At 35.9% G+C, this 15953-nt stretch overlaps 1 protein-coding gene across 1 annotated transcript in view; it reads left to right on the forward strand.

The window, feature by feature from the left end:
- Nucleotides 1-14216, forward strand: part of RFC3 (replication factor C subunit 3) — a 241787-nt gene extending 227571 nt beyond the window's left edge. The window contains exons 4-11 of the mRNA XM_060079867.1: nucleotides 2010-2147; nucleotides 4905-4972; nucleotides 6880-6977; nucleotides 9028-9209; nucleotides 10262-10398; nucleotides 10489-10587; nucleotides 12655-12724; nucleotides 13925-14216. Coding sequence (XP_059935850.1) covers nucleotides 2010-2147; nucleotides 4905-4972; nucleotides 6880-6977; nucleotides 9028-9209; nucleotides 10262-10398; nucleotides 10489-10587; nucleotides 12655-12724; nucleotides 13925-14116 — 984 coding nt within the window. The 3' untranslated portion in view covers nucleotides 14117-14216. The remainder of the gene's footprint in view (nucleotides 1-2009; nucleotides 2148-4904; nucleotides 4973-6879; nucleotides 6978-9027; nucleotides 9210-10261; nucleotides 10399-10488; nucleotides 10588-12654; nucleotides 12725-13924) is intronic.
- The last annotated feature ends 1737 nt before the right edge of the window (nucleotides 14217-15953 follow it).

A 15953-nucleotide genomic window follows, 5' to 3' on the forward strand; every position in this document is an offset into this window, starting at 1 on the left:
GGTTGTCTTTGAGTATAATTCCTTAATGGAAGGTTTTTCTTTTCCTGTCGCGATGCCTATTTTTATGTTGTAGTTGATAAAAGTATCTAATGGCAGTGCTTTGTGAAAAGGAAACTGAAGTTTGTAGAGAGTGGAGATGGAAGAAGGGTCTTGAGTAGAAAAGCCACTTATCTACTCTTTTTAAGGGCCTGAAGTACCACTTCCTGATGGAAGTGTTTTTGCTCAGCCCTCTGGTCTTCCAGTACCCATCTTTTTCAGAATTACAGGTACTATTTGTAAAGGTTTTTTTTAATGAGAAATTATAATAAAAGAACTCCATCCTTATATATGAAAGGCATTAGAAAAGTTGGTGGTGTTGTGAGAGTGAAGTGTTTTTTTAAAACTCTTTTAAAATTATTGGTATTCCAATACTAATACTATACTAATTTTAAGTAAATCTATTAATTTACTATCTTATTTATTTTTAGTATTTAAAATACTGTTTAAATAATCTAAATAAATATATCCCATGGTTAAGAAAATCAGTCAAAGCTGCTCTAAGAAAATGCAATTTATAAATGAATACAGCTTCATTTATAGACAAATTGCATTTTCTTAAAATAGTTTCGACTTTGATTTTCTTAACCATGGGATATATTTTATATTCTATTGCCAGTTTTCTATTTTATAGAATTTGGAATAAATATTTGCACAAAAATTTAGTGGATCAGTCTTGTGTTAATAGATTTGGCTTTTCAAAAGTATTCACCTGTTTACCTTTGAATCTACAACCTAATAAAAGTGTGAAACATTTGCAGCATAACTTATTTTTTGGTGAGATAGAAGTTTATAAAAATGAAGGCTATATTTGTGGAGTACCTACTATTTTCCATGCGTTGTCTTAGGTAAATAGTTCCTTTCCTTGACACTTTTTTCTTTCAGTGCCAGAGATAGATGAGTTTACAGAGTATTAAAATTCACTGTAACAAGCACTTCTGTTAAGATACTTATTTTCATTTTTTCTAAAATGGTTATTTATAAAACTTTTGCTCCACAAGATTTTATGCACCTGAAGCTAAGGTCTGTGTCTTGTTATCTTTATAGCCTTCATAACACTGATCCCCAGACCTGACTGAGCATCACAATCACCTGGGAACATTTTTAAAAAACAAACAATCTTGTTTTGAAATGCAGCACTGTCAGCGTCCTACTCCATTCCCTTGCTCTTAATTTATAAAATTACACAGACCGACTTCCAACTCCCTGCATCTGCATTTCCTGAAGGCTTTCTCTTGCTGACACCTCTAAGCAGACTTGAAATGTCAGGGAAGTAATGCCCTCTCTTTCTCTCCATTCACTTTCCCAAGCCAGCAAAGGATTGATGAGAGGTAGTGTATCATACTCCAGCTTCTCCACCCTTGGGTGGTTTAATAGTGTGGTGTATTTTTCAGTGGCTTCAAGATATCCACAGCAGGATCACGCCCCAGATGCCCAGAGTGGTATTTAAGTTAACAACACTGTTGTTTGCTGCCTTTCTTCCTTGCTTTCCTGCTCCCCTACAAAGTTTTCCTTTACCTTCCAAATAAAACCAAATGCACTGGTTTCTTATCAAAGGGACTATTTGTAGAAGCCCAAACTACGACAGGCATAAGTCTCAGTTACTGAATCATAATCTTGTGGAAGGGGTCCAGTAATTAGTCTTTTTATTAAAAGTTCTCTGGAAGATTCTGACAGTCAGCCAGGTTTGGGATTTCTTGCTTTCTAGCATATAGTGTTGTATCTTACATGTACTGTGCTAGATATATAAGTTATATAACATTAATCCCAGGGGGATAATCAACATTTCAGAGTTAAAGATCTGTCTCTCTATATATACATTCACACACACAAACACACACACACACACACACACACACACATTTTTGAAGTTTCATAGGTAGAGACACAAAATATTTGATACTTGAAAAGTAATTTACTTCCACACGTTGGGCAGTAGTTTGGGGAAAATGCCTTGTTCTTTTTTTTCCCAGGTGCAGTGTGGTGACTTTCCTCATCTGTTAGTCTATGGACCATCAGGTGCTGGAAAAAAGACAAGAATTATGTGTATTCTACGTGAACTTTATGGTGTGGGAGTGGAAAAATTGAGAATTGAACATCAGACCATCACAGTAAGCATTTCACTTTGAGGCCCTCCAAATATTTAGAGGAGGGATTTTCAATCCTCATCACATAGGACCCTTTGCTGCCCAATGTGTGATTTAAGTAAGAATTTCACAGGTAATCCTGGTGTACAGGATTGAGAGTTGCTGATTTATAGACCTAACTATTATAACCAGCCAAAAGTTACATTACATTAGAGAAGAAATATGAGCAACAGGAGACTTTGGGTAAGATATAGGTGGTGGGATTCATTTCAGATTCAAGTTAGTGTTAGCTGGAATTAGAACTCAAGTTTCTAAAGTTCATTGTTCTGAGAGCAGTAGTGGGTATGGAAAGGGAATGATTTGGAGAAAAATTTTAAATGTGGAATCCGGTGACTCAGTAAAGATTGGGCAGCTGACTGACTGGGAGAGGAGGCATGAGGCTCTGGGATGTTCAGAGTTCCCATGATCTTGCCCTGGCTGTGTTTTGTAGCCTCATGCTATGCAACGCATTTTCATACTCTTTCCTTACTGACAGTGTTTAAGATCTAGCTGAAATGTATCCTCTTGGAAGTGCCCCCCCAACCCCGTTATAATTAATGTTTCCTCCTACAGCCCATAGTTTATACTTTTTAGAGCATTACTTTGTTTTGCCTTGATCATAGTTATTTATACATCTTGACTCTGACAAGATTGTATTTGTTTTGAAGTTATATAGGGTAAATTTTATATTTTTGTAAGTTATACTTGACATGTGGCATTGTATTAGTTTCAGGTATACTGCATAATGATTTGATATTTTTATGCATTATGAAATAATCACCACAATAAGTCCAGGTGCCATCATTTTCATATTCTTTGTAGCCTCTGGTATAGTGTCTTGCACATATTAGGCACTGAAAAAATGTAAACTGAGTGACTGGACAGTAGGTTGTGCTATTAATAGAATCTTTAGGAGGATAAATGGACTGTAGGCTAATGAGGATTAGCTTGTGTTTAGACACATTGAATTTGAGATGTTGGTAGTACATCCTTGTGGAAATTCTTTATGCAGGGACAAATTTAATAAGGAAGGTAGTAAGAAAACCTTGTACATAATCTTATAAAAGGACAAAAAACAAGAGCTGATCAAATGGAAAGATGCATCATGTTCTCAGTAGTATTTAAAAGTATCTGTTCTCCCCATGTTCAGTGTAAATTATAGTGAAATTCCAATTAAAATGCAATTTATTTTTTTAATTATATGAAGTGATCTTAAAGTACATTTCTGAGACTAGCTAAAATAATTATGAAAAAGAAGATTTGTGAAGTGGGACATGTGTTTATTAAACCATACTGTAAGGCTACTATAATCAAAACAATATTGCTATGGCATGGGGATAGAGAATTACATCAGTGGAACTGAATAGAGAGCCCAGAAATATGACAGCCCAAGGTCTATTTCACATCAGTAGGAAAAGGATTGGTCAGCAAAATGTGCTAGCATAACTAGCTACCAACCCAGAAGAAAATAAAGTTGAATCCCTATGACACATAATTTATAAATCCAGATCAATTAAAGACTGAAATGGTAAAATGAAACTAAATTTCTTAGAATAGAATTTCTTAGACTGTATGAACAGTGTATGAGTCAGGAACACCTTTTAATAAAAAACATGGGAGCTGTAGAAGAAAATATATACTTGGGTATATATGAATTTTAAAAGTTTGTATGACAAGATAATATACATAAGATCAATAGAAAAATGAAGGATTATAAAAAATATTTGAAAGGAATGTATTAGATAAAAGATTTTACAAAGTGATAATGGAAAAACAACCTGGTAGAAAACTGAATCAGAAATGGTCACAGGAGAGAAAGATAAACAGTCAATAAACCTATGTGAAGTTGTTTGACCTTTGTGGTAGTTGAGGAAAAGCAGTGAGAGTCTATTACACAGTCATCAAATAGGCAAAAATTGAAGGCATGATGAAACCTACTGCAGATGAGGAATAACGAGAAGGAGTATTTGTTGCCAGTGGAAAAGTGAATTGTTAGATTTTTTTGGAAAGTGGCTGGTTATACATAAACACATACATACGTATAAAAGTTTAGAAAACACATCATCTTCAATCCAGCAGATCTTTTATTGGGAATCTGTTACACAGACGTGAAAGCAGTGCATGAGACATATGCACAAGTATGTTAATTATGGAACTGTTTGAGATTGTAAAAAGCAAGAAACAAGATGCCCATCTGTATGGCTGGCTTTGGGACATCCATGTTATGGTTGATATGCAACTATAACAGCCTATACCACTTGTCTAAGAAGGTTGTCTAGATGTGTTGTTAAGGAAAAGCAAAACACAGAGAAATATATATGATTGCCTCTTTTTAAAACAATTTTTGCAAGTATGCTGACACACTCTCTGTAGTAATGTATTAGTATGTGTTTATTTTTGTGTGTTATCGTGGAAAAGGCTGTGAAAGGGCATAGGCAGATTGTTTACAACGATGATCTGATAGGTGGGAATGGTTTGGAGATTTCTGGAGGTAAAGGAGAAAAGTGATCACACTAAAAACAACAGAAGGTGTGATATGACCCAATGTACATAAAAACATGTATGTTTACATGCACCTTAAGAAAGGAATGGGGTTAATGAAGTTGAAGCATTAGTGGTGGTCATCTAAAGTTTTCTTTCTTTAGTAAACATAAATTGTTTACATAATTAAAAAGGATGAAATACAGAAAAGAGAAATAGTCATGAATAAACATTAAAAAAAACTATTTTCTTTGTCCACAGACTCCATCTAAAAAGAAAATTGAAATTAGCACTATTGCAAGCAATTACCACCTTGAAGTTAATCCCAGGTAAGTTGCTACTACATAGAAATAAGCAATTTTAGAATAACGATGTTCAGACTTTTTTTTAAAGGTAGAATGTTTTTTTGAAATAAAATTATGTATGGAAACAATATATAAAACAGATAAAAGTGAAGTGGCCCTGTGTGAGACGGGGAGCCTAGAACCTTCCTACTTTCCCTTCTCTTTGATACCCCCCAAGTCAAATAATTTTAATTAAGTTTTCTTGCTCTAAAGAGCTCTGTGCTTTACACAAAGTATTTTGCATAGTCAGTAAGTTTTTGTTGAATTATATTGACTCATTCAGAACTGGTGAGCAAAGTGTATCTAAAAAGTTTGTAAATGCCTGAAAAAATATTTCAGAAAGTGAATTTGGGTTCCATTTTCTTTGTTTCAGTTTTTTGATTAGAGGGTATTATAGTCCATCAGCCACTGTCTGTATTCTCTATCATGAGATAATGACTAGGATCTTGTTGGGAGGCACATTGAAAACTCATGCCACAGCAGTTACGTCCTGCTTAAGTAAATGATGTAGAAATGATTGTATTGAGCGTAAAGTTGGCTAAGCCTTCAGGGTTCTACGGGGTCTGATATGTTCTTGAAGGAGAACAGAATCAAGGACATCTTCAGGCAAAGGCAACTTTATCGGCAGTGGCACAGCAATGAGATCGAGCATCCCTTTCTAGACTGAATGGAATAAGAAGAGAGTTTTAAGTTAATGTGCATTCAGTAGCAGGCACTGTGTGGGAAGCTTTACGTGGATTATTTAATCCTCAGAACAACCCTAACAGACTGATATTATTATTTTTCCTAGGTATGTCAAAGAAAAAATTAAGGTTGGTGGGAAAGGGTCTGATCATAAAAGTAGAGAGTGGTAATTCCATAGACAAAAGCGAAATATTTCAGATTCTGGACAAGGAAATGATTATAAAAGAAACACTGTACATATATTGATCTAATAATATTGAATTGAGACAGACAATGGCTGTTGGGAAAATGAACTAAAGCTGACTTCTTTGCCCTCTTTTTCTCTTTGAGAGTTCCTCTGTAGCAAGAATAGTCAGTTGGAGGGTAAGCTGTTTGTTTTTCAGGTGTTTTAAATTGACATTCAGCCTGACTTAACCAGGTGACTTACGTTGGTTTGTGAGGTGCAGGACTTAAGTGCTAAAGCAATGATGTTGGTATAAGTGACAGGTAATGCCTGTAAGTCAGCAGCTTACAGAGTACTGATTTGTGTGCTAAACTTAATTTGCTTATCCCATCCCCCTTGCTAAGACCCTGAATCAACTCTGCTGGTGCTGAGAGGGACTTGTCTAGGCTTGTTCTCTCTCAGACCTTTACTATTTTGGGGGTGGGGAAGAGGAACAGAGATTAAATTTCTCTTCCAAGGAGTTATTTTTATATTTTAAATTAGCTCTGACTAGGTATGAATTATAGTGGGTACAGAAGTGTCAAAGTATTTGATAAGCTGTTAATAGCTATTGCTCTTTTTTTTTTCCACGGTACGCGGGCCTCTCCGGTTGCGGAGCACAGGCTCCGAACGCGCAGGCTCAGCGGCCATGGCTCACTTTTTTTTTTTTTTTTTTTGAGTCTTTTCCCTTATTTTCTTGATTAGTCTGGCTAATGGTTTATCAATTTTGTTTATCTTCTCAGTAAACTTAATATAAGAACATGCTTGGTGTTTTCAGTGATATTAACCAAATTGTAGTTGAGTATTGGAATATTTTTAGTATTTAATGACCCTAAAACACTTCACTTTTAAAGTTTTGTGAATGTAATAGGTGTTACTCAGTTTGATTAAAATTTTGATCACTTAAGATCTTCAACATTTTTCTTACAATGACAGATTAAGAATAAGGGCATAACACTTTCTAACTATTTACACACGTATTTACCACTATTTTTGTTTTGTATAGTGATGCTGGAAATAGTGACCGGGTAGTAATTCAGGAGATGTTGAAAACAGTGGCACAATCACAGCAACTTGAAACAAACTCTCAAAAAGATTTTAAAGGTATGTGATAAAAAGATTTCTTTTTATGAGGCAGACACTTAAATTACAAGCAGTGGGTATAAGAGAAATGTAGTGGAGAATGTAAATTCCATCCATTTAGCAAATATTTATTAACCTCTTGTTCTGTGCCAAGCACTATGCTACCTTTTTTTTTTTTTTTTTTTTTCCTTTAAGTATGTAAAAGTGAACAAGAGAGGCATGATCTCTGCTCCTGGGAGTTTATAGTCTAATGGAATTGAATTTTGGCAGAAAGAGAACTATTTGTGCCACCCATTTGTTACTTTAGAACTAGATAAGTAATGAAAAAATACTGAATTTAAAATAAGAAATTGCATGATTTAAAAATAATGGTTCTTAGAACCAAAGTGACATGTTCATTATCAAATATTTACCTAAACAAAAGAAAATTCATACCAGCTGTAACCCCTGTAACAGTAGTTACTGTTAACATTTGCAGTATTATTTATGTGCATATATATGCATATATTTTTACAGGAGATTTTTTGATAAATATGCCAAATTTAATGCTTTTGATATATTTTGCCAAATTCTTTATCTGAAAGAGGGTATAGCTCTGTGCTACACCGGCAGTGTTTAGGAATGCCCATTTCTCTCTAACATTTATCAACACTGGATAATTATTTTTAATCCTTGTCAGTTTGAGTGGAGAAAATAAATTGTTTGTACTTTGGGTTTTTTTTTAGTGAATGTGATGATTTTATCTTTTGTTCATTGGTTATTTTACTGTTTTGTAAATCACCTGTGCATATTCCAGTGTATTTCTTATCTTTCCTCCTCAGTCTGTACTTCAAAATAAATTAAAAAATTTTTTTTCAAATGCTCTCCTGTATCCATTAATGTAGTTTTATGCTTTTTCCTCTAGTGTTTAGTATTAAACTGGATCTTTTAATGAAACTGCTTTGCATTTCTGGAGTAAATGTCACTTGGTTGGGCTGTGTTAATTTTTAAAATATGCTGCTGTTTTCTCACCTAGCAGTGATTTATTTTTTTATCATTTTATTTGGTGCTATCCTTGTCAGATACTGGGATCAATCTCCTTGTCTTTATTTTTCCTGTTCTGTTCAATTTCGGTTCTATTTCCAGAACGTCTCCAAATTGTGAAGTGTTGTCTTGGAAGGAATATTCATTTTATTATTTTCAGTCCCATGTTCTCTCAAACCTTATTGCATCAAGGTTCCTTAGCTCTTAGCCATGAATTGAGCCCTATGAGTGCTGTTCTTAAATTGGCCCATGATATTTCCAGTGTGCTTTTGTGGGTGATTTGGGGTTCTCCTGTCCTAAAGGCTGTCAAAAACCTGGTGGATCCCTGCCACTTCCTCCCACACATAGTTTCTTGTTCTCACTTGCTCATATTTAGGGTTCTTAGGGACAACTTGTCACCTAGTTTTGATATAAATGTTGTCTTGGGTCTTGGAATCTTTACTTGTTCTGTCTGTTTTTATGGGAGAGATTCAAATGCTACAAATGCTACCACTGTCATCTTCTAGAAGTAATACAATGAAAAATACAACAGTTGGATTCAGTCCCTACATACTATTCCTGAAGCACTTTAAGGCCAATCCTTGATTATGACCAGATGGAATCTTATTATACAAGTAACCAGATATCTTTATGCCTTATTTGCTATATCTCTTGTGCCAGTGTTTTCCAAAATGTATTCCTTAATGCTAAGATGTTCTACAGAAATGTGCTCCTGAGATAAATTATTTTGGGTAAATGCAGCACAGTGTATCCTTGTCATGGTGATTTCTACTGTGTATAAATATTATAAAGGCTGCAGTAAATTCTACAACAAAATAACCTCTTTAACTTTGTTTAGCCTCGTGTTTCTTAGGCTTGTTTGATCTTAGAATGTTTTAAAATAAAAATAAAAGAAATTATTCTCTCCATACCTATAAGTTTTGCATGTCTTCTCCAAAGGGGAAAGTAGTATATTAGGCTTATTGTTTAGGATTTCACTCTGAATAATGAGGAGGAAGAGGAAGAGAAATACTTAAGTTAAAGTTTGTTTTGTTTTTCCTTGACTCAGTCGTGTTATTGACAGAAGTTGACAAACTTACTAAAGATGCTCAGCATGCCTTGCGCAGAACCATGGAAAAGTATATGTCCACCTGCAGGTTGATCTTGTGTTGCAATTCTACATCAAAAGTGATACCACCTATTCGTAGTAGGTGCCTTGCAGTTCGTGTGCCTGCTCCCAGCATTGAAGATGTAAGTCAAGTTAAACTTTTCAGAAAAAAATTTCACTTCAGATTCCATGTGTACTGTGTGTACATCCCTGTCATGTTTGTTTTTGTGAAAACTTAGTGAGCTATATCAGTAATTTAGGAATAGCTATGGCCTGGATGCTAACTATTAGTATACGTATCAACCTGTGTGTGTGTGTATATATATATATATATATATATATATGTAGTAAATACCAGATACCAATATATAGAAAATGTTCTTTCCATTAAATCATCTTTTACTTTAAACAAGTAATTATTGTGGATTTTACGAAAGTAGGTAAGGGCTAGTTAATTTAATGGCTTCTACCTTAACCTAATTTAACTGGCTTATGGAGGAGGCGTGAGTATTCAGGAAATAGATTTTGCAAGAAGATGATTTGGGAATACCTAGTCCCCTGTTAGGGGACCAAAGTTAGTCTGAAACATAATACATTTTTTTGTTTTCTTTATCATTCTTAACAGCCATCAGTATAAATACCAGTTTCTCAGAGGCAGTTTTCTGCTGTTTAATAGATTTGGGACAATTTTATGCAAAGTGGGGATAATATGTGACATTGTATTAGTTTCAAAGTAGTTAAAGTAACTTTATTATAAGTTTCACTTGTAAAAATTTTGGGGGTGATAGGGTTAAAAGTGTCTGTAAAGCAGCAGCACTGCCAGGTTACACCACTCCCATGGGCACCATTCAGGTCTCAGTGCCTGAGTCGTGTGCACTTCAGCTTGTACGGCTCTACTTGGCAGACTTGTGAGCAGTATCTTTGCCTCCAACATGAGACCCTTTGTCTCCAACTCCCTGCTGCCTTGAGGAGGCTGTCAGGCTTGGAGCTGGGACCAGAGCTCCCTCCAGTTGCCCATCTAGCTGCTGCCTCTTCCTGACAACTAGGCTAGACCCCTAGCTTCCTGCTGAAGGAGCAGTGGGTTAGGGTAGGGTAGTGACCAAAAAAAAGGTTGGGAGGGTCTATAAAGATAGTAACAGAAATTGTCTCAGTATGCTGTTTGACATACTGCCCGTTTTTGTTAATTTGTTTGTAGATTTGCCATGTGTTATCTACTGTGTGCAAGAAGGAAGGTCTAAATCTTCCTTCACAACTGGCTCATAGACTTGCAGAGAAGTCCTGCAGAAATCTCAGAAAAGCCCTGCTTATGTGTGAAGCCTGCAGAGTGCAACAGTGAGTGAAAAGGGGAAGTTACCGTGGGAAACATTTTGGGACATAAGCCCACTTTCATTTAATTTATTGTGTTCTCTTTTTGTCATGTAGATATCCTTTTACTGCAGATCAAGAAATCCCTGAAACAGATTGGGAGGTGTATCTGAGGGAGACTGCCAATGCTATTGTCAGTCAGCAGACTCCACAGAGGTAACTGCTGTAAAAGATCACCATGAAAGTTTGGTCATTGAGATAGTACAGATATTCTAAGTTTAAGGTTAGCTGTTTTATGCTAATACCATGCCATTTAGAATTATAATTAAATCTATAATACTACATTTATAAAGAAAAGGTAGGATTTAATTTTAGAAATTTAATGGTTCAGAATAGTTAGCGTATGATATCATGGCAATTGGCATGTAAATGTGGAACTTCTACATAAATTAAAACAAATTTTGGAAGTTTTAGGTTTTTTCCCAGAATCTTGGATGATTTAATATTAATACATAGCATGATGTATCTAGCTTTCTAATATTGAAAATCACAATATATAACTTTGTATTGATGTGTCATAGAAAGAGCCTAGACTGTGGGTCAGACTTCTAGTTCTTCTGCTGATTTTTAGCTAAGTGTCCTTGAGCAGGTAACTTCATCTTAGAGCTTCAGCTTTTTCATTTGTATAATGAAGATGCTATTATTTTTACTCTGCCAAGGATACTTGTACCTTTGTTATAAGAGCAGAAGAGATTGTGTGATAATGGGTTGAGAACTAGAAGACCCGGTGCTCATGTGTGATGATAGGCTTTGTTAAGAATAATGTTGTGTATATGCCATCAGTATTTAGGAAGTGTTCTGTGCATATTTGCTGTACAGTTGTTTCTGTTTACTTCCTAGGTCTCTTATTCAGTAGTAGACCATACTGAAAGTACTTCAGCCACTGCTTGTTTGATTTATCATGACAGCTTTGATTGAGAAGGGCAGTCTGCTCTTCTCCAAATCAAGAGTGACAGTCTTAAGGCCCACTCACTACCTTCGGAATGTCTAGTGAAGGTCCCTTAGGCTCACTGAGACACAGTTCGTTACTTTTTTTTTGCCTGTCAGAACTGAGAAACCATCTTTGGACTTTAGAGAGGGTTGATTCTTTTAGGAAACAGACTAGGCTGAATGTAACCACTGAAATGTAAGCTTCCCTGGTTTACGTGAAAATAATCATGAGAGGATTATACCATGTTTCTCTTCTTGTATGGTATATCTGATGAATTCTTATTTTTATAAGAAATTCTTCAAAGGAAATGATAATATGTACTCTTGGGCTACCATATAGATTAGAGGAGGTGAATAGTCATAGATAATGGGTACGTGGTATTTGCGTAGAATTCCTATTAATTCATTTATTTTAGTTGAAGAAATTAATAGTTTTCGAAAAGTGCAAACGTTTTAGGTAGGTTCTTCAGAAAAGAAACCTTGACTTTAGGAAAAAATGTGCATTCCGTTCTGTAAAATATTGTCAAGCAGTGAAGAAGTTTCAGGCTTTAAAGAAATAAAATTCAAACAAAGCATGTCTTGGGAGCCTTTTACTTCCATAAAATATTTCCACACTAATGGTGACTTTCTTGTTTTTGTTCTGATTTTAATGAAGAAAAATTGGTGGTGTAGTTGAACTTTCCTGCTCTTAAGAGATTTAGGTACAGATGTTGCAGTATTTGACTATTTGACTATTATTAGATGTATTTTTAAGACTTTAGTTGATTATTACTTTACTTAATTATTCTAGCTGCTGCGGCCCTTTCCTCCAATTTCCAAACAGGTTTTGACAGCTCATAAATGAACTTGTTCGAGTGCTGCTGTTGCCTATTTAGACTAACAGTTTTGGGAGTTGATGCCATTATGCTGTATAAAAAGAAATTTCTCTTAATTTCAGAAAACCTTGGAGCTGTGCAGAAATACTGGGATGGCTGGTGTCATTCTGAACATTGGTCCACACAGTACCAAATGACTCCTTGTGATTTTTGACCCCTTAGTCTTGATTCTTATTTGACATATCTGAGAAAATTCATAATTTTCTAATTTGAATAGCAGCTAATATTTAGTGAGCAATTATTACATCATTTTAGAAAAATGAACTGAAATTAGGATAAGCTTCCATAGGTGTATCTTAAGTATGATAAGCCATTTAAGAAAATGTCTGTATTGGGATGTTTAATTCGTAAAGTAAGACAGTACAGAGGAAAAATTACTTCCTATTTTTATCACAAAATATTGTTTTGTTTTGTATAGGCTCCTTGAAGTTCGTGGGAGACTCTATGAGCTTCTAACTCATTGTATTCCTCCTGAAATAATAATGAAGGTATCCTGATTTCAAATCTTGAACTGTTTATAAGCATAAAACTTGGACTTTGTGTGATCTCAGGGCTTTTGCTGCACTAAGATACATTGTCACCTCTTTCTGTCCAGCTCATTAGTTCAACAGATATTTATTGAGCTTCTGGTGCGTCAGGACCCTTTAGGGGTGTGTTGAAGGGGACGAGTGGGCCTGCCTTCAGAGAAGTTACATTTTTGTGGGGTGAAATGGGAAACGAAGCAAGAGGATTTCAGAATGTTCCAAGTGCCACAGAGGAAGTAACCAAGTGAAATGGTAACAGTGGAGGGCAGGGTTATGGAAGGTCAGTGATGGCTTCTGTGAGAAAGGTATGTTTAAACTGAGACTTGAAGGATTAAAAGAAGGGAACCGTATAAGTAGCTGGGGAACAAGTATTGCAGACAACAAGGCCCAGTGCACTTGAGGAATGAGGTTAAAGAAGGAGGCAGAGGGATATTGTAAGACACAGTTTTAGGGCTGGTCTAAACCTAATCAACTCCCCAGCTGGATAGATAAGCTGACTGTTAGATTTTAGGGAACACACTGTTTTTTTGTTTGTTTGTATTTATTAAAATTACATGGTAATCCTTACATGAAAAAATTCAAATGATACCAAATACCATTTGGTACAAAGAAAAAAGTGAAGCTCCACACTCTGTTTCCATAAGACCTCTTTTCTAGTCATGTAGAAATAAGCCCATATATGTGTGTGTTTCACAAAACTTCAGTTGTCCACTGTTCTGGTTTTTTTTCCCCCTTTTTTTAAAATTCAGCAGTGTAGTATGGTTGCTGTTTCATGACAGTACAGATTTACCTTATTCTTTTTAGTGGATGGGTGGGATTTCATTGTATGACTATACCACAGTTTTTTGGATATGACCCCTGTTGGTGGAACTTTAGGTTGTCTACAGATTATTATAATTAATAATGCTGCGGTAAGCATCTTTATACTTATATCTTTGTACCCTGTACATTTAAATATGTAGAGTTGGACTATGAAAGATAACTATCACATTTTTACATTATAGAATGGTGTGTACTTTTGGATGAAGTCTGCTGGTCCATCAGGAATAAAAAAACATATTTAGCTTAAGTTTTACTTCCTTTTTGAATGAGAGAAATAAAGCATTTTCAGCTAATATTTTTTTTAAATGATTACTTTTTTAATTACTAGTTACCTTTCTTTAGGGCCTTCTCTCAGAACTTTTACATAATTGTGATGGACAACTGAAAGGGGAAGTGGCCCAGATGGCAGCTTACTATGAACATCGTCTACAGCTGGGTAGCAAAGCCATTTATCACTTGGAAGCATTTGTGGCCAAATTTATGGCCCTTTATAAGAAGTTCATGGAGGACGGATTGGAAGGCATGATATTCTGACGTCTGTCAGTGATTCTTCCTAATATTTCTCAGTATCAGCATGTACATTAAATTTATATTGGAAGACCTACAGGTAAAATAAACTAACTTTACTTAATTATGTCTTATTTGTGGTTTTTGTAATAATTCCTCTGAATTATTCATCATTATTCTCTAGGTTAAATAATTGCTCCTGTACTATTGAAGTGTATTGAAAGGATACAACTGGAAACTTTAGAGTCTAGGAACATCATTTTAATTTACTTTAAAAATTTGTTTTCCAAGTATGCAGTATTGATCCTCTAATTTCTATATACTCTCTCACCTGCTGGAGGAAATTTCCACATAAGAAAGCAGGGATTGTTTTCTGTCCTTCAGATGACCATTTTTGGCCACAGGTACATAAATTTTTGCTTGGCAAGTCATTACGTTTAATCATTTTTTCCCTCAACCAAGAATTATATTTTTGCAGGAAATAGAGGAATTAATTTTGAAACGTAGTAGCATGGGTGTGGAGAAAATTGCACATACCATTTCTATTGAAACTGTAGAATTCCAGCTTTTATTTTCAGTGATTCAGATAAGCGTGTTTTCATTAAGTACTTGAAGACTCCTGAAGAATATGCATCGTGTAGTTCTGAAGCAAAGGTATATTACTGTTGAAATTACTCTTTGAACAAGTGTACTGTTGTATTATTGGTCCTGTCCTTTGGAGCATTTTTTTTTTTTTTTTTTTTTTTTTTTTTTTGCGGTATGCGGGCCTCTCACTGTTGTGGCCTCTCCCGTTGCGGAGCACAGGCTCCGGACGCACAGGCTCCGGACGCGCAGGCTCAGCGGCCATGGCTCACGGGCCCAGCCGCTCCGCGGCATATGGGATCCTCCCAGACCGGGGCACGAACCCGTATCCCCTGCATCGGCAGGCGGACTCTCAACCACTTGCGCCACCAGGGAGGCCCTGGAGCATTTTTTAATTGAGAAATTTGGTTCATGGAACAAAGGGTTTGCTTCACAGAAGTTTATGACAGGCTCTGTATAAGAATATTAGGAAGACCTGCTCTTATAGCAGGTGATAAACAATCAGGAAGTGTTTGATTGACAAAGACACAACTACACACACACTGAAAAACCTAAACCTGGGAAACTGTTCAGGTTAAGATAAATGATTGTTGACTTCTTTATGGTGTGGCGGGGGGGTGGTACTAGTCGGGTCCCAACTGGAAGTCTCAGTCCTGGGGGCTACATGTTAGGAGCGATATTGACATTCTAACAGAGAACTAGGAAAGTGAGGTTTGGAAGAGTTAAGACTGCTTTAATTGGGAAAAAAGGGAAGTTAAAAAATATGTTAACTCTTCCAGTGTTTAAAATGATGCACTTGGAAGTATGAGTGGTCTTATAATTTATGTTTCTCTAAAGCAGTGCTTCTCAGAGTGGAATCCCTGGCATCACCTGCATCACCTGGGAACTCAGAAATGCAAACTCTCAGGTCTCATTCCAGGTCTACTGAATCAAACGATCGGGATAAGCCTCAGCAGTCTTTGTGTTGTACCACCCCTCCAAGTGATTCTGATGCACGCCTCAGTTTGAGAACCACTGCTATAGGGAGGGTAGACTTAGGATCAATGGCTGTAGGTTAGAGAGAGGCATTTTAATTCCCTATGAAGAAGAATTTTTTAACTGCAGCTATCTTAATAATGGTATGGGAATCTTGAAAGCTCCTTAGAAACAGCAGGTGTTCAGGTGGAGAACTGATGAATAACAAACTGCTTACTACATGGTAGGAATTGCACTGGGTATGTGTACTATTTCATTATAACCTTACCACTCTGTGAAGTATTATCTCTGAGCTATGAATAAGAAA

The sequence above is a fragment of the Mesoplodon densirostris genome, chromosome 17, assembly GCF_025265405.1.
Source record: "Mesoplodon densirostris isolate mMesDen1 chromosome 17, mMesDen1 primary haplotype, whole genome shotgun sequence".
In the NCBI taxonomy this organism is placed as follows: domain Eukaryota; kingdom Metazoa; phylum Chordata; class Mammalia; order Artiodactyla; family Ziphiidae; genus Mesoplodon; species Mesoplodon densirostris.